The 18,628-nt window shown below is 40.1% G+C and overlaps 1 protein-coding gene across 17 annotated transcripts in view; it reads right to left on the minus strand.

Moving 5' to 3' along the window:
* Positions 1 to 18,628, minus strand: part of LDB3 (LIM domain binding 3) — a 205,874-nt gene that overhangs the window by 21,243 nt on the left and 166,003 nt on the right. For 16 of the 17 annotated variants that reach the window (XM_067552501.1, XM_067552504.1, XM_067552499.1 and 13 more), the window contains 2 exons: positions 15,857 to 15,904; positions 13,341 to 13,480 (listed from right to left, as the gene is read on the minus strand). In XM_067552501.1, coding sequence (XP_067408602.1) covers positions 13,341 to 13,480; positions 15,857 to 15,904 — 188 coding nt within the window. The remainder of the gene's footprint in view (positions 1 to 13,340; positions 13,481 to 15,856; positions 15,905 to 18,628) is intronic. The other variant, XM_067552507.1, reaches the window with a different exon arrangement.

Raw genomic sequence — 18,628 nt, forward strand, 5'->3', positions numbered from 1 at the left:
TTTTTCTTTTGAGTTGGTGTGAGCAAAATTCCTCATCTGTTGGAGGTCAGCAATTGTGAAACAGATCATTTCCCTGTTTTTTAAGGATTCCAGACAGCGTTTGGCTGCTGCAGAAAAAATGTGTGACATTTGAAATACACCATAGGATCCTTTTCGAGGAATAGTGCCTTTGCTTGCTTTTGTTTTTTTAAAAACAGTGCCTTTGCTTACTTTACCACAGTTATAACAGTATGAGCATGTTCAGGTTAAAAAAAAATAAGTCTGTAGGTGCACACAGAGGGTCCAATCCTTACCCCAGTGAAGTCAGTGAAAAAGTTCTTGATGACTTTAATGGGACCAGGATTTGGCCCTGAAAAGGAGACAGAGTGTGCATCTGTGAATTAGCTAGGTGCACAATTTTAAAAAATGTTTTGCTGACTTAAAATATCCGTAACTTTTAAACAATTCAACCAATTTACTATAAACACTTCCTGTTTCATACAGCTCACTAAAAACCTCAATATGAAGCCAAGTTTGAGGAAAATTAGTAGTTATGATCATTTACATTTGGCCAGTGCTAGGACCATCTTAACTCACAAGATGTGTATTATGGGAACATTGTTAGTAAATTTGTGTAGGTCAACCTAATTGCCTTTTTAAAAAAATATCACACCAGAATGTGGTAAATACTAATTGAAGTGTATGTGAATTTTGGAAGGTATTGAATTGACAAGTGCTTCTGGGATACTACGTTAATGTTAAAAAATCACTCAAGAAATTTGACCCAATGTGTGTCACCCTTTTTTTGCATCCCTGTTACAGACTAGCCACTGCACATATATATACCAAACTTGCTACAACAGATAACAGCTTCATATGTAGGATCAGATGCCACCAAAGTTCCATTAATTTTGCAGAGGAGATAAGTCATTTTCACCATAACCAAATGCTAAATCAAGAATATCCAACTGAACACTCCAGCTTTGTCACCCACTTTCCTGTTTTCAATGCTTCCCCTCACCTTCCTCATCTTCCTGCCTGTGCTGGGCTCAGCACAGAGCCCTGGTGAGCTAAGGAAGAAAAACTGAACAGCGGACGAGTTTGTGGGCTTCGTGGCCATCTTTAGAGGGGAGTGAGTAGTTATCAGGAGCATACAGCGTTTCTGGGTTGGAGCAAGCAGGGGAAAGTCAGACCTGAGGAACAGAGAAAAAGAACACTTCCACATGCTCACGGCCCCCATGCTGCCCTCCCAGTAGAGGACATACATCCTTCTCCTCAAGACCAGCAGTCCCAGTCTGAGAAGCTTTCCACAAAGATGGCAAGGGGACAGGAAGAAATGGGAAAGGACATAACCCTGAAGCTGGCTCAGGCGCCAAGCTATGAGCCCCTCTCTTCAGAAAGCTTCCTCTAAAACAAATCTCTTGTTTTTCACTAACAGGGAAGTGTCATTTCTGAGGGAGGGCATGTCCTGTGTGGGTAAGGTAAGCCCCTCCTGATTTCCCCTCTATTACTCAGGAACATTAATAGAACAGGGATGTTAGGGGTGGAGATAGAGAACAGAAATGAAAGAAAAAGAGAGCAAGTGGGGCTCCAACAAGGGTGAAACTAAGGGAGAGTTGAGTTTCACTAAGACAGCAGTAAAAAAGCCAGAAGCTGCTGGAGCCCTATCTAGGCTGGGGCTCCCAGCAGTTACCGGTGCAATATTTTTGGGTTTCCCCACCAAGGATAAAATGCAAGAGACTAGTGTATTAGCCCTGCGGATCTCAGTGCCATAATCAGATAAACATGTAATATCTACTCTCATTCTTTATGAAAAGTGATATAGCACAATAAAAATATTCCTTATTTGTTTATTTATTTTTTTTTGCTTCAACAAAACCTTGAATTTTCAAAAGAAAACTTGTCAGGGCAAAGTCCACATCCTTCAACAAGCAAGGCCTGCAGCTCTAATACAGTGCATTGTGTGCCTTTGAGAGCAGAGGCTGCAGGGGGCTCACTGTCTCGAATGGGAAGTATTTCACCTCCTTAGTCATGCTGCTTACTGGCTCCCATTTTATGTCCCTATTATTAAAAGCTTTGGAGCTTGCTTAGCTTTCTGAAACACCCCTTCCTCTGACTAGTTTCTGGTTCTTCTCCAAGTCATCTTATTCTTCTAATGAATTATTTAGATCTGATCTGCTAGCAGTAATGAAACCCCCTATTACTCGTTGACAGACCAACTGTGGGTATTGTATATGCTGGCTTCCTGACCTCTCCCTATTCTTTACTGATCCACAGGGCCGTTATATGTTCTTCACTTAAATTCAACTGCTTTTGGAGACTGTCACCATTGTGCAGATTCTTGATACTGTATTCAGACAGCCATGGTATTTTGATGCTTTGATAGCCTCTATGATGGGAGTAAAATAGTCATCAATAATGATAATTTTCCCCACAAAAATAAGGACCTTAAACAAACTAGATTCTCCTTCTCCCAGTCTTTCTTTTGTTCATTGACAATATCAGTGCAAACAGTTTTCTTTAACAATACCATCTAGATCAATGTTTTCCCCCTTCGTTCTCTTATTTTATTGACTTTCTGGTAACTTAAGGCACACCACCCCCTGGTGAATGAAATTATAACTTGAGAAACCAATGAATATAGCTAACATTAGCCACATGGATCCTTGAAACAGAGCAGACAAACAAAATATTTTATTGCACAGGCAGCCTTAATACTGACATTTCCTAACTTTTGCATGCTTGGCTTTGCAAACTTGATGTTTTTCTACTGTAGCTTTTTCCCTGTAATTTCTTAGGTTTTTAAAAAACAAACTAAAAAACCTAGAAATTCCATGATGTGCAGCTATACTGACTGCCATGTGATTCATCAGCAGGTTTAGAACCTTTAGATCCAAGTACAGAACTCTGCTTCTTCAGCTAACAAAATAACTGATAGCCCATAGTAGGCTGTCATTTTGCTTGAGGGCTAGCCGTTAGAGGGAGAAGAGTCAAACATTTTACTAGTGGATTTCATAAGTATTTGCTGACTGCAGAGGAATACACTCAATAATCCTGGATTCTATTACAGTGTACTCTAGTGGTTAGAGTCCATTCTGCCTCTGTCTTCACTCCCAAAGACTCAGCCCTTCTGTCCTCGGTCCCTCCAGCCTATCCTTGTCCCAGTCCTAGTCTCCCGAGGCCCTGCATCTGCCCTCCGCTGCTTGACCTAGTCACAGTCTACCTCCCACTCCCATGTCCAGATTCCTTCCCCTCCTCAGCACCTTGTCTTGGTCTCTCCTCACTTACAGCTGTAATGGTGGAATCAGTATCCTTAAGTGAAGTCAGCTGCTATGCTAATAGGAGCTATGCAGACTCACTTAGACTTCTGATTTGTGGATGGGTGTGTGTTTTAAATAAGACTAACCAAAGATTTTCTAGAAGTGCCTGCAAGGGTAATGAGAATCCTAGCCTCTCACTCTGGCAGGGCTAAGGTCTCTGGAGAGGTGGCAAGCTTTACTTTTGAAGAAGAGAAAGTGCCTTCTGTTACTGAAGAGTAACCAAGTAGCAGTAGCTCCAAAGTAAGCTCCAGTCCTCAGGAAAATATTAGCCATGACAAAGCATAGAGCCTTGAGAATGTGCTAACATAAAATAATAGTAATATTAATTAGCTCTTATACAATGCTTTTCATCAGTGGATCTCAAAGAGCTTTACAAAGGAGATCAGTAGAGTTATACCCATTTTACAGATGGGGAAACTGAGGCACAGAGCAGTGAAGTGACTCACCCAAGGTCACTCAGTAGGCCAGTGCAGAGCAGGGAATAGAGCAGAGGCCTGCTGATTCCCAGTCCAGTGCTCTGTACTTTAGGCCACACTGTCTATAAGATAATGTTGTAGAGAAGAGGGGGCTCAAGACTCTCAGAGGAATGCAGAATACCCTAGAGTAGTGCAGACTAGGGGGAACAGTACCTCAACTGAGGCAGGAAGAAGATTGGACTACAATACAGATCTCTACAGAAAATAAAGTTTTGAGATGATTATGTACTGCTTAACACTTCTCCCTTTGCCAACACCCTGCCATGTCTAAGAAAAGTATATTTCTGACACTCACTGGTTATTGGGAATTACAAGTGCTTGAACGGCATGTATATCAATCTATTGAGATCACACTAATGATATCTTTTTTTTCTTTTTTTACTGAGTTCAAACAGGACTCTAAGACACTTCCTCTAAAAAGCTTTCCTATACCACAGCATCAGCCATTTCATTGCTTCATAATCATGCATCCCACCTTAGCTTTAGGCTTTTTTTCCATCTTGGAACGGTAAATGGTGTTTAAAGATCTCAGAACAAGGTCTATATTCAATCTCTTTAAGCTCTGGGGCTGTTGTTATTTACATATTATGGTATTAAGCAGTTAAAATTAGAAGACAATATTTAATCTCTAAATTGAATCTGATAAATTGAAAAGGCTCCCACTTATGGGGCTCTGTAATAAACTGATTTCTAGCTCACTCAGTTTTATGGATGAATTTTTCCTCCCAAAAGTCAGTGTTTATTCATGCAAGCATAACAGACCAATGTATGCCACAGAAGATCTGATAATATCATCTCAAGTTTCACAGATATTCAGACAGTAAGCTCCTGTAGCATCCTTTATTAAACTTTTTTCAGTCACAGAACAAACAGTGCCCCAGTGAGCACTGTAAGTACTACTTTTAGGTTGACGCTAGCTAAAATGATCAAGATTAATATCTTTCTAGGCTCAGAGACACTAAGATTACCAGCCCAACTCACTGCATTTTAACTGGGGAGTATTTAGCCAGTTTCCTCTTTGTAGACAAGGATGCTGCATGTACTTTTCATCCTCACTCTTAAATTGTACTAGGATCGTTGCATTTCAACAGCTTTCTTATCTCCAGACCACACATGTGTGTAACTGTGACATAACTGACTGTAGATCTTGTATGAGGAAGAAATTAAAAATACCCTTGTTAAGGTGGGTTAAGTGTAGGAGTAGATAGATGGTGATAAGTAATAGTTATAATGCTCTCTTTTTAACCTCTAGGATATGGATTCACTTCTTGCCAGGGTCTCTTCTGTAAAATGAGCTCTGGAATGAGGAGGGGTCTCGCATTCTGGATTTTCCATTCCACTTGCCATTAAAAAATAAAGTAACAAAGTGAATCATATTATCACCACTGAAATACATAGATTGGAAAACTGGTGCAAAATTACATCCAGGAGTGTCCATAACCTGCTTTGTGTTCTTGCTAGATAATTATAACTTTTCATTCATTCATCATTTTATCTTGAAAATCAGGATTCAGTACAAAATATTTCCCCCCAGATGAACAAGGTGGGCTTATCCTAATTGTTTTAACTTTTAGCAGCGTGTCATCACTATCTACTAGGAATGATTTCACCAACCTTGGAATTCCAGCTATTCTGGTCAGGAAGGAATAGTATATAGACCTTATAAATAGTTTTCAAACATCTTCCTGGGCTCACCTGGAATGTTACTCTGACCTTTGTTACTCTACACATACAAATTCACCTTTGATTTTTATTTATTTCCAGATCTCCAACTCTAGGTGCTATTACAAGAAGTACTAGGTTGAACATATAAAATGTAAAATTCACAAAATGTGCCAAATTGTCCCAACTAATCCAGATCCTGTTAAAAAACAACTCTTATAATGACGCAATCACTCAACTTTTAAATACCCTGTGCCCCCTCTAATAGCACAAAAGAAAGGCTAGGCTTTGTTATTATCTCTGATGTATGGATATGGGGAAACTACTCAGATAACCACTATTGTGGGAAGTTGAGTCCTTGCCTCCACAGGATTTAGCCAGTTCTCACCTTTCTACTTACCTTTAGCATCCCAGTTAGGCCCAAGAAACAATTTTTTCAGAAAAAAGACTAGCTTCCAAAATAGCAGAGCATAGCTTCGCTTATTTAGACTCAGATATTTTTACTGTTTTAGAGCCTATATTGGTCTGTGCACTGACCTATGAACTTGTTCTGTACATTCTGAATTTACAATGCCACTGGAAAGAAACTAACAAATGCAATTACCACCCTGAGGTTTTTTTTGGTCTGATACATCATTGTTATTTGTTGTAGTAGTTGTCTAGTGGCAAACATAATTTATTATTAGTTGTAACCATTTATACTATGCTAGCGCCTAGAGGCCGCATGCAGGTCAGGGCCCCATTGTCTTAGGTACTGTACAAACATTGAGTAAATGAGAAAGCCTGTTCCAAAAAGCTTACTTAACACTGTCCTCACACTTACACACAGGAAGATACAGTTCCTGCCATGGAGCCTTAGGCCTCGATCCTGCAAACATTTACACATCTGAGTAATTTTACATGAGAGGAGTCCTATTTGATCAAAGAAGTTAAAAGGAAAGATCTGCTTTATCTTTTACAGTTCTCAATTATCTTGCTGCTTTGTGGAATAAAAGAGCAGCCTGCAGATTGCGCTAATACACACAGGCACTGTCCTAGTCTAGAAAATCACAGATAAAAGAGAAAGAGCTAGGTATTTCCTGCCACCTAGTGGCTTTCATAAAGAAGAACAATCTTCACTTGTCAAGAGGGGTTATAATATTTGAAAAAATTATTTCTGTTCAACATCAGGAGGTGTTCAAAGACTGCTTTCCCAGGGGCACTAAACAAGGCAAACATATAGCAGCATAATAGTCTTTTGAGGAATTAGCATGAATTAGCATAAATTAGTGGCAACCCCTCTGGTTTGAACTATAGCCTCTTATTAGTAATGGCATACATGAGCCAGATCCTCAGCTGATGTAAATTGGTGTAGTTCCATTGAAATCAATGTCAATTTAGAGAAGCTGAGAATCTAAGCCACAGGCCTTCATTCTGAAAAATAGACCGTCATCTTGCACAACCATGCTGATGGCAGGCTTGTACAAACCTTCGTGAGTACCATTTTCTAGGAAGAGATTACATATACTGTAATACTGTGGGTATTTTGATCTGACGGTAACTGCAGATAACAGACTCTTAGGCCCTGATTCAGCAAAGTATATAAGCACATGCCTAACTATAAGTAACTGTATCTAAGCTTCATTCTTCAGCAGTAAAAGCCTTTTGATTTACAGAGCTACACTCTCATCTTAGCAACTTGTTTCTCTTACTTAATTTTCTACAGTCCATCACATGCAGAGGGTAATACAGTGGAGACTATTAGCAGGATTTGCAGCACACTGAGGCATTGGGAGATGCCAGTGCCTTGAGGGAGGTTAGGTGTTTGGAGGGAGTTATTTGTTCATTCATGCCCATCAGCCACCTTTTAGCTGGCCCCACAGTATTCCAAATCTCACCCTTACCATAGGTTTCTTCTGCAGAAAAAAAGCAACAAACCACGTGCAGCAATATTTCCCCTCAGCTGCAGTGGTTGAGACTCCAGAATAGTGATTCTCAACCCATGGCCCGCAGACCACTTGTGACCCAATCAGCACACACCTGTGACCCATGTGACATCCTCAGGGCCACACAAATAGTATATATATTGTGTGGATGCAGACCACATAACACATAGGGAGCTGCATATGCAGCCCACAATGATAAATAGTTTGAAAATCTCTGCTCTAAAATAAAGAAAACTAGAGTTAATTGGCATTCTGAGGACAGACAGTGGGATGCTAGGCAAACCCAGATTGTAACTGTCACATTGAGACATCTGTCTATTTTGCTTCAAGTAATTTATATTACTGTAGAGCCAAAAGCCAGTACAGATTTTTTTCCTATGTGGAAGGACCTTCTGATATTAGTCCAGTTCTTAGGCGACAGAAATATAAGTTGTCAAAATCATCAGCGCAGTTATCTAATTAGCAGCTATAGATTGAATAGACAGACATCAAGTCTGAACTATTCTTTGTCCTGTAAAAGTGGTCTGACAAGAAAGAGTTACATTGGTGGTGTGAGGAAGCTTGCACTACCAGCTTCCAGTATTAAGGATAAATACAAGAATAAATACGAGTTCATCTTGAGTTGTCAAGCATGTGAATAATGCATTTGAAATCAATGGGCTTTTACCGTTGAAGAATGAAGCTCAGATTCAGATTTTTAGATTACACGAAAGAAATGGATTTAGTGATCTCAAGTCTGGTCCTTGAATAGCTGTCCATATCTCTCAAAAATAGAATAGCAATACATGCTGCAGGCTAGATATGCACTGGCAAAGTTGTGATGAGAAACTTCCAATATGCCTAATAGCACTATATAGCAGCTGGCTTTAAATCAGGACTGTCGATCCCTCACTTTCATAAACAGCACAGAGCTGTTTCCTCTATGCCCATTCTAAGAAATAAATTCCTTGTTGCACAGTTCAGGTTTCCTGCCTGTAGAGCCAATTTATATCAAGAAATCCAGTCTCCAGTTGCCACTGCATTAAGTAGCAGCAATATCTTGCGGAGTGACTAAAATAAATTGCCTTTGTTCTAAACTCTTTCTATTCTTTTCTAACACACGTTAAATATAATCTCTTTTGCACCTGAAACCATTTTTGGAGGTTGATTCATAAAATACTAAAATATCTTCTTGTGACTGTTCTCAAGCTCCTACCAGTGGAGTGTCTTATAGTTCAGTGGTTCTCAACCTGGGATACACGTACCCCTAGGAGTACGCAGAGGTCTTTCAGGGGGTATATCAACCTATCTAGACATTTGCCTAGTTTTAGAACAGGCTACATAAAAAGCACTATCAAAGTCAACGTAAACTAAAATTTCATACAGACAATGACTTGTTTATACTGCTTTATATGCTATACACTGAAATGTAAGTACAACATTTATATTTCAATTGATTTATTTTATAATTATATTGTAAAAATGAGAAAGTAAGCAATTTTTCAGTAATAGTGTGCTGTGACACTTTTGTATTTTTATGTCTGATTTTTTAAGCAAGTAATTTTTAAGTGAGGTGAAACTTGGGGGTACGCAAGACTAATCAGACTCCTGAAAGGGGTAGAATAGTCTGGAAAGGTTGAGAGCCACTGTTATAGTTCCTCTTCCTGCTGAGGCTAACACAATTTGCATTTTCCTCTTTTTCTCTCTAATGTATTTAGTTACGCTTTGCTCTCAATATCTCCTGCCCTCTGAGGGTCACCATGCTCCTGTAGTATGCATGGAATAATATATGCACATGAGATGAAGATTTGAGTGCACAATGAGTGCATTGTGTCCAGAGACACTTTAAGGGCCTGATTTTCAAAGTGTGCATTTTAGGGGAAATGGTGCACCAAGACAGCAATCTGCAGAATTGCAAAAGAAGTACCCAGGACAATGGAAAAAAAGACAGTTACTCACATTGTAACTGTTGTTCTTCGAGATGTGTTACTCATGTCCATTCCATTCTAGGTGTGTGTGCGCCTCCATCCATCGTTACCAGATGGACAACCGACAGCTCCAGTAGCGCTGTGAACCAATACTGCCAGGTCCACACGGGTGGTATGAGGAAGACATTCGCCTTGTCCCTTTTGATTTTTAACAGGACCCTGTGACTCAGCGGAATGGGTGGGAAGACGTACATAAGCTGCCCCAACCATGGAAGCGTCTGACAGCGCTCCTTTGTTGAGTCCATGATTGGAGCAAAACTGATGGCACTTCTTGTTGAACTTGGAGGGAAAGAGGTCTACTTGGGGAAAACTCCACTTCCAGAAGATCATGTCAGCTACCGACGGGTGGAGAGACCACTCATGGTGAAGTAAGAAGGACCTGCTGAGTATGTCTGCTGTGGTGTTCTTCATACCCGGGAGGTGTGAAGCCACAAGGTGAATATCGTGACCTATTGCTAGATCCCACAGATACACTGCCTTCTGACACAGGTCTAGGGAGCGGGCCTCGCCCTGCTTGTTGATATAATACATCACAGCAGTGCTGTCCATCAGGACCTGGTCTACCTTGCCTCTCAAGAAGGGAAGGACCACCCTGCATTCCAAGTGAATTGCCCTGAGCTACCTGATATTTATGTGCAGTCCGCGGTCCTCCTTCAACCAGGTCCCTTGGGTACTGTGGCTGGAGTTGATATGCATCCCCCACCCCAGGTCCGAAGCTTCCAATACCAGGGTAACCTAGATCTGCAAAGGGCATCCCTTCTGTCATCAATGGGGGGTCTGACTACCAACTCAGGGAGGCTAGGACTTGAGGAGGAACGGTGACTACCCTGTCCAAGGAGTGTCTGTTTGGGGCGTATGCAGAGGCCAGCCATAGCTGGAGCGGCCTAAATCTCAGATGTGCATGATGCAGCATGTAGGTGCATGATGCCATATGACCAAGTAACTGCAGGCAGGTTTGTGCCATCGTAAGGGGACAGGCATGTAGGTTCGTGATAAGGTTCGACATGACCTCGAACCGAGCCTATGGTAGGAAAGCCCTGGTCTGTGCAGAGTCGAGAATGGCCCCAATGAATTCTATTCTCTGCACCGATGTTAATGTGGACTTTTGTTCATTTACCTGCAGGCCCAGGCGGTGACAGGTGGCCCGAACTAAGTCAAGACTGGTTTGGAACTGAGTCTGAGACCTGCCCCTGATCAGCCAGTCATCCAAATATGGGTAAATCTGTACCCCTTGACACCTGAGATACGTGGCCACAACTGCCATGCATTTTGTAAATACCCTTTGGGTGAAAGACAGGCCAAAGGGAAGGCCCGTAAACTGGTAGTGGGAACAACCCACAACAAACTGGAGGAAACGCCTGTGGCCGGGGAATATCACAATATGGAAATATGCGTCCTTCAGGTCGAGGATGGCATACCAGTGTCCTGGATCCAAGGAGGGGATGATGGAGGCTAGGGAGACCATGTGAAACTTCAGTCTTCTGACGTACTTGTTTAGCCCCTGCAGGTCCAAAATGGGCCTGAGGCCTCCTTTCGCCTTGGGAATGAGGAAATAACTGGAATAGAAACCTCTTCCTCTCATGTCCATGGAACTTCCTCCACGGCCCCCTCTGCAAGAAGGCTCTCTACTTCCTGCACAAGGAGTTGCTCGTGAGAAGAGTCCCTGAAGAGGGACGGGGGCAGGGGAGTATGTGGAGGGGGGGAAGAAAATTGCAGGGTATAACCTGCTGCAATGGTACCAAGGACCCAACAATCTGATATTATATGTGCCCATGTCAGGAGGAAGGGGGCGAGGCAGTTTAGGAATCTTGGGGAAGTAGGATCCTGGTGCGAAACAGAAAGGCCGTCCTCAGGTGCACCATTAAAACAATTGGCGCTGCCTGCCAGAGTGTCGGGAAGGGGCCGGCTGGTTGGCCGAGGAGGAGGACGGGTTTAGTCAATGCTGCCTAAAACTTCAGTCTCTGTCCCTCCTTCTGTAGGTCCCGAAGTGCTGGGCCTGATACCTAGGCTGCTGTTGCTGCTGCTGGGGGTGGAACTGCCTCCTCAAGGCCTAGGGTGTGTAAAGGCCCAACAAGCACAAATTGGCCCTTGAGTCCTTCAACCGATGGAGCCTGATGTTGGTCTCGTCCAAGAAGAGTGTACTTCCATCGAACAGAAAGTCCTGCTAGCCGGAGGTCCATAAGGGGACTAAACCTTAACTACTAAACTATTTACAATTACTGACTAACAAAACACACTAACTACTCAATTAACAACTACTTAAGGGAACACTTAAACACTAAATGTTAAGAGGCACTTGCAGTAGCAAGCAAAATGCAGTTCCAGTAACTATCAGTGGCGGAAAGAAGGAACTGAGGGGACACAGAGACAGCGGCATCTAATATACTGCAGCATGTGCAAGGGACTCCAAGGAGCACCGGAGCCGGTCCTACGGATCCTGCTAAAGGGAAAAAAATTCCAGTAACCATGCACGGAGGCGCGCACACACCTAGAATGGAATCGACATGAGCCAGCACTCGAAGAAGAATAAAGGCCCAACTGTACACCTAATTTAGGGCCCAATCCTGCAAGTAATGACTTCTGAAACTCATTTACTTTAATGGGAGTTCTGAGTGCTGAGGGGTTGCAGGATTAGGTCCAACTGAACCCCAGTCTATCATCAGATTTCCCAGAGATGTTTTAGGTATCATTTTATCTGTGCTCTGCTCTGTATTATAGGAAAAATGCGTTGGTTTTTTAAATAAACGATGGGTATCCCTGTTCTCTCTGCGCAGGGCAGGAGTAACTCCCATTGGCTTCAATGGGAGTTATTCCTATCCTATGGTGAGAGAACATGGACTGGCATAAGTAATCAAAAGCAAAATGAATAGAAATTAAAGGTTTTATTGTTAATGATGTTGAGGTCAATGATGAAATATTTCTTCTAAATAGCCTAAAATATGGCAGATATTAGTTGGGTTATGTCATATCTATACCTCTGATATATTCACTGCTCCCCATGAGAGCTTTTTGCCTCTCTTTCATCTTAATTTAAAACACCTTCTCTTCTCTCCTGGAACTTTACAATGAATGAGGACACTGGATTTGGGATTTATTGGCAGATTTGGCAGATTTTGGACTGCAAGAGGTAAATTATCCTTGAAGCTCTCATACCAAGAGTACAGTAAGTTATTTGTTAACTGAATTAAGTATATATTAAGAGGTTGGATATGGATAAGATTTTTATTGGTAATTATGTTTAGATTTTTATGTCTTTTATTGTTTAATTTGTACAATCTGGGATACATATATTCGCTCATGGTTGGTTTTGGAGGTTTGTGGTCGATTTGCTCCATTTGTAGAACTTTAATACAAATTAAAAAAAAAAAAAATCACTAACACATTTTCTAAATAAATTATACTCCCTTGCTAATCGGATTTGCAGGGAATGGAGAGCAAAGCATTGCAAACAAAGTGCTTTTCAATAATACATCATTCCTTATGCATGGAACTAAGTTTGAGAAGCTTGATTTATGGCCTTATCGTTTTGCAAATATAGTCACACTCTTAAATAGAGTGTGATGCCCTAAGCCATATTCATTTGTTTCACTTATGCATTTAGGTGCACAGAAGGTCTAGCATTCTTAAACCCTATTATCAATGTGCAAGTGCACATAAGTTCCCTTGAGATCCTTATTGGATGCACAGCTCATGGTTTGCACATGCATTTCAGATGCATCTCATTGGAAAATTTAGATCACACTCTGTTTTCTTTTTAACCACCTCTCTGCTCCTTTCTCCTTTCCTAAATCATTTCCCACTGACAGTCTCTTCAAAGCAGAAAACAAACCCAACATAATTCAGAAGCCACAACATTAGAGTGGGTTTGAAATTAGGCAGAACAAGTTCACTCACTTTTAGCATGGCCAGCAGAATTTGGTCCTTTCTTTGTAAAAAGGCCTTACATTTTCTTAATAAAAAGCTACTGGACATTGAAGTATAGATTCTTTCACCTCTTTGAAATCACCTTACCTGGCTGGTAGACAGAGGGCCTTATGCTAGCAGTAGTGACAACTCTTGGTTTTGGAGTAGGAACTGGACTTTCACTGTAGCCTGAGGAAGGAGCGGTACCCTGGGAAACCGGTGTTGATGTATAGGACTGGCTCGTACCTCTAAAAGCAAAGCAAAGCTGTGAGCAATATTACAGACATCAAGAGCGGCAGATTAAGAAATCAAGAGATTTGTCAGCTTCCGTACTACCCATGGGATACTTCCTTAAAACCACAGAGAGAAGACTGTGAGATTCATTATCCTTTGCAGTCACTACAGGTGATGAAGGGAGCCAGTGAAGCTCCTACCACTGGCATTTTAATGACTGCTTTAAAAAGAGAAATTTAATAAGGAAGAAAGAGCCTGCTGTCTGTGTGTTTTTAACATTGGCACCGATACAAAATCAATGCCTTTGGTTGGGAAAACTAGCCAAACAGAAGTGCTAATCAATCTCTAGTTATGAGTCTGACCCACTGAAGGAAAATCCCATTTAGCAGAGGTTGATCATTTCAGCTATCAGGGCCAGGCATCTGAAAATGAGATTCTTGGTTCATTTGCCTAGTGCCTACAAAGAGGATTATCCTGGTCTCATTGAAATCAGTGGGCGTTTTGCTACTGATTTAAATGGGAGCAGAATCAGAAACAAAATTTAGTGATTTATACTAGCGCTATGAGAACTGGTCATCCACCTCTTTTTAGTAAGACTAAAGACTTGGTCTTTAGAAAGCAGTGGAAAAATATATCTTATCTCTGAAACTGGCCCCTTTCCAAGTCTAGATTGAGGTAATAATCTAATCATTTATTTTCCTAATATTCAAGTTCAGAGGATCCCAAAAGCCTTTGATTTGAAATTACACAATGTCTCCCCTATGCTCCTGGATTGAGAAACTCTTTCAAGGATTCCAAATAGCAGCAGTAAGGAATTCCAATGAGGAAAATCACCTGAAGGGTCTCTCCACAATTCCTTATGGCTCAAGTGATGACTCTGAGTTTGACTACAATAAGCCACAGAATTATTTGCAGCATGAATTTACTGGTCTGCACACTTGCAAACTTTTTACATTATTTCAAAGATATTACTGTTTTTACACATTCCTGAGTGTCATACCTATGCCAACAGAACTTTTAATTGTAAACGTGGCCTGAATTTGGTTTCATCATGCCATAGAGAATATGATGTGTTGATTTTGACAAAGTATTCTGATGAGTTTGTGTCTACTGCGGACTCTGCTGTATTGTGCCATAATTTTATAACTATGAAAGATACTATCAACATAACAGAATCAAAATTAACGAAACTGTTCATATTTACAGTTAATTTCTGTTGCTGTCCCTTCTGCAGTGTCTTACGCATATAGCTGCCAGTTGCATGGGACTTCAATTGGAGAACAGTGAGAACTCACACAGAATCATTGCTCTTTTCTGTATTCCAGACAGAATGACTAAAAAACCCCAACCTATATACCTTATGATTGTATCCATTTAATTCAATACTGACACCAATGTTTTGAAATGTAAGAGCTTATGGGACTCTGTTTCAATGGCATCCTGATATTATTGGAAACAACTTTGAGAGGTAGATTTGGCCTTATGTGATGATTTCAAAAAGTGATTGGCTAAAATATAACTTTCTGAAGATTTTCCATTATTTCAAGCCTTATTGTTCAAAGGGAAAACAGTTACACAAGAAACCAGTGCAACATACTTACTTTTAAAGCATCTCTGATCAAACTTGCTGTGTAAAGTAAGAGGTTATAAATTACATTTATAAAACATATTTGAAATTGTAGAGTATCTGCCATTGTTGAGTATGTTCTAGTCCCAAACACCTGGGTTCATTGGTACAAAGACCCTTTAATAGGACCCTGAATTTGCAAAATGCATTAGGAAATCTGAGTCAACTTACTCATGTTCAGACCATGATGCAGAAAAATAACTGCTTGTTTGTTACTCATGTAATTTTCAATGTCTGTAGCACTTTAAAACACTGCCCTAGATTTCCTTGTACTTCTAGGAAACTGGTGTGTGCTAGAGAGAAATCTCAGCTGGAGTAAATAAAAAAATTGTCATATTAGATTTAGCAATGGAGAGGAAAAGACTCCTGTAAGAGAGAAATAAAACATTGAGCTACACAACTAAGGATTTTAGTGAAGCGAAATCAGCTTTGGAAAGATTTATCAGCTGTAATTTCTGCTGCAGAAAGTAAATAGTGGTTAAGCTGGTGACAAAAGATATCATGGAACAATAAAATGATAACATCTCAGAAAGGCAGTGAAAGTGCCCAATCTTAACCGAATGGATCTGTAACAGACAACAGCATGTGAGAGGCAGCAAATTAAATACATTTGAAAACTATTAGTCATCAGGAAAAGAAGAGAGGAAACATTTTTAATAAGATCACTTTTAGGTTAATAGTTCACTAGAAGTCTGCTAGTAGCATTAAAGTGGTGTGTAAGTGCTTTTAATGTGTAGTAGCTGCAAAAGATAATATTTTATACCTCTTTTTTGACTGGTAGCTGATGGAGGTGGAAGAATGCCGATCAAAGCTAAAATAAGACAAAAGTTTGTATTTTTATGCAAAAGAAAATGTCATTTGAAATCGAGAGCCAAATATTTCATGATAATTAGAGCATCTTATCCTACAATGAGTTTCCTTATGAAAAGGAAGTACATACTATATTCAATAAGCAGTATGTTGAGGCACACTACAGTACATGACATGCACTACTTGTCACATGGGTTACAAAAACAATGTTTAACTGATGTTGAGACAAATCCTGTTTATCTTAGTCAGGCTAGAAATCACACTAAAGACTGAATAAAATTAGCATAATTTGATTCATTGACTAAAATACCCCATGAATCACGAATACATTGGTGCTAATTCTTTAGTTGTAGGATTTTAGTTCTGCAATTAAAGAGACAGTTTCTTTGGCATTCACTAAACACTAATGCAAAGAAAAAAAGATACATTTGCTTTGTTTCAGTGTCCACAAATCCAGATACTCCTAAGTAAGTTGCACAGAACTGTTTTAAAGTGAACCTTGAATGGAAACTTAATTTCTTAACTTGGGAGCTTAGCGCCACCTTAATTGTGATGAAGCAAACAGCTGTCCCATAATAAAGACAAGTGGAGATATAAATAAAACCACAGCATCAAGCTACTATCCCCAACTTTTCCCTCATTATTTTCAACCCTGCTCTAATGTACACGCGCTAAACAGAATTGTTAAGTGGGCAGACAGCTTTTTTCTGCTGGGTGAAACCGCCGAGATAAAAACCCAGGGATCAGCCTACAGAGAGAACACTTAAAAGTCTACATAAGATTTGATCTTGTTAAATGATGGATGTATTTTTATAAATGTTAAAAAATAAATGACACAGAATTGTCCATATGATTGATATCAGAGCCAAGCTATACATTACAGATGAAATCCTGAGTCTGTTATAATCAATAGAAGTTTTACCATTGTCTTTAGTGGGACCAGGATTTCACCCGATATGTCTAAAATGTTATTGAACTAGGTGTTTAGTCAATTATGTTTTAAACTTTGTGAGATAGACTGTGAAAGATTCAGGTTAACATTGCAGGCTTTAAAATATGGGGAAAATATGATCAATCAAGGACTAATGGCAGGCTCAAAAAATAATTCAGTAATCCTTTCCCCTGAAAATACTTCTTGGGGAAAAGATTTCAGCAGCGAGACACTATGTTTTCACTGAAACAAAGTAATTAAAAAAAACTGACCTACCTCACTTAGAAATCAGATTCCATTAGTTAGGAAAATTGATTAAGAAGTTCCATGCTGCCACACATATATCGTGGGCGGATTGTTTTAGGTATCCAGGGAAAATCCATTGGACTGGACTGGGCAATATGGAGAAACCTCACTCCCAGTGTAACTGAGTAATTTTGTGCAGGACACGGAGACAGACGGCTCTTCTAAGAGAAACTAGGCCTGTCCCACATTTAAGACTGGATTGAAAAAGTCTATTAACTGGTGGAATGGACTAGATTGTCCCACAATGGTAGCAGCAAAGGTATTTCAGCTGGCAACTTTTTTCCTCTGAAGTTTAGGGCAAAGATTTTTTAAAATGGGTGCCTAAAGTTGGTTTCCTATGTTCATATGTTAGCACCTAAATAAACGGCTTGGTTTCTAAATGGGAGCTGCTGGGCGTTCAGTATTTTGAAATACCAGGCCACTTATTTAGTTGCCAAAATATGGAACTAGGAGTCCAATTACAGGCACACATATTAAAAAAATCTTTGGCATGCTCCTAGTGGAAAGTTTATAACAAAAGAAACAAGAAGGTTTCTATGTAAAGAGAAAGAATCCAATTCCCACTATAATAGTCCTCTGTCCACTGGCATGGAGCTCTACCCCTTCAGAGTCCTCTCTTATCTGTAACTATCAGGAAACTAATTTTATACAGTTCATCTGAGGTCCCAACTAGCTCTTCAGTGTCCAGTCCTGCTGCATTATTGCACCTTGTACATCTATGGGAGATCTGACCTGGGAGTGAACCTCTTGCCTGCTGATAACAATATGAGGCCTTAGAATCTTGTCACTTCTTGCTATTCCATTCTGAGTGCAAATTAAGATTTCAGGGTACTAATATATCCAACTTCTTAGTGTAGCCTTCTTTCGGTCCCCTGGCTTGGGCTCAGATAATTGATTGCGGCAAGCTGCAATTTGGAGTATGCTAATTTAAATATAATTATTATTTTCAAAATGTTCAATTGTGTTTGAAATGGGGTGAGGAGAGAGTATCATGGTCCATGATACTACTGAGAAACAGACAGATGTAGTTAAGCGGTAAGGGAGTTTATACATGCTCAAGACAAACTCTTGCTCTAATTTACTGATTAAGTTCCCAACCTTCAAGCTGCTACATGCACTGGCAGACACTTTTGCCTATGTAGAAGTCAGTGGGGCGACACATGAGTACCTGTGCATATCTATTTAGAGGACCAGGGATTAAGAGTGCTTCCTTAATCTAAATGAAAAATATGTGGATAAAAGGGAAATGGAAAAAGGATCAAATAAAGCACACTTTCAATTCATACTTCAAGGCTGAAGTAGCCGTGCAATTAATGTGATCACGATGGTATCTAGATCTTTAATTACTATTTAGTTGTTGATATGTATATTATATTGAAATCATATGTAGTCAGCATGCGATTTGTAGTTTTGAGAGTGGTTAACTATCATTTAAAGGGCACAAATGGACACAATTAATTTTAGAACAGAATATATTAATCAAAAAAT

This window comes from Emydura macquarii, unplaced genomic scaffold, assembly GCF_026122565.2.
Source record: "Emydura macquarii macquarii isolate MOO-44397 ecotype Brisbane River unplaced genomic scaffold, CSIRO-AGI_Emac_v2 contig_1390, whole genome shotgun sequence".
Classification (NCBI taxonomy): domain Eukaryota; kingdom Metazoa; phylum Chordata; order Testudines; family Chelidae; genus Emydura; species Emydura macquarii.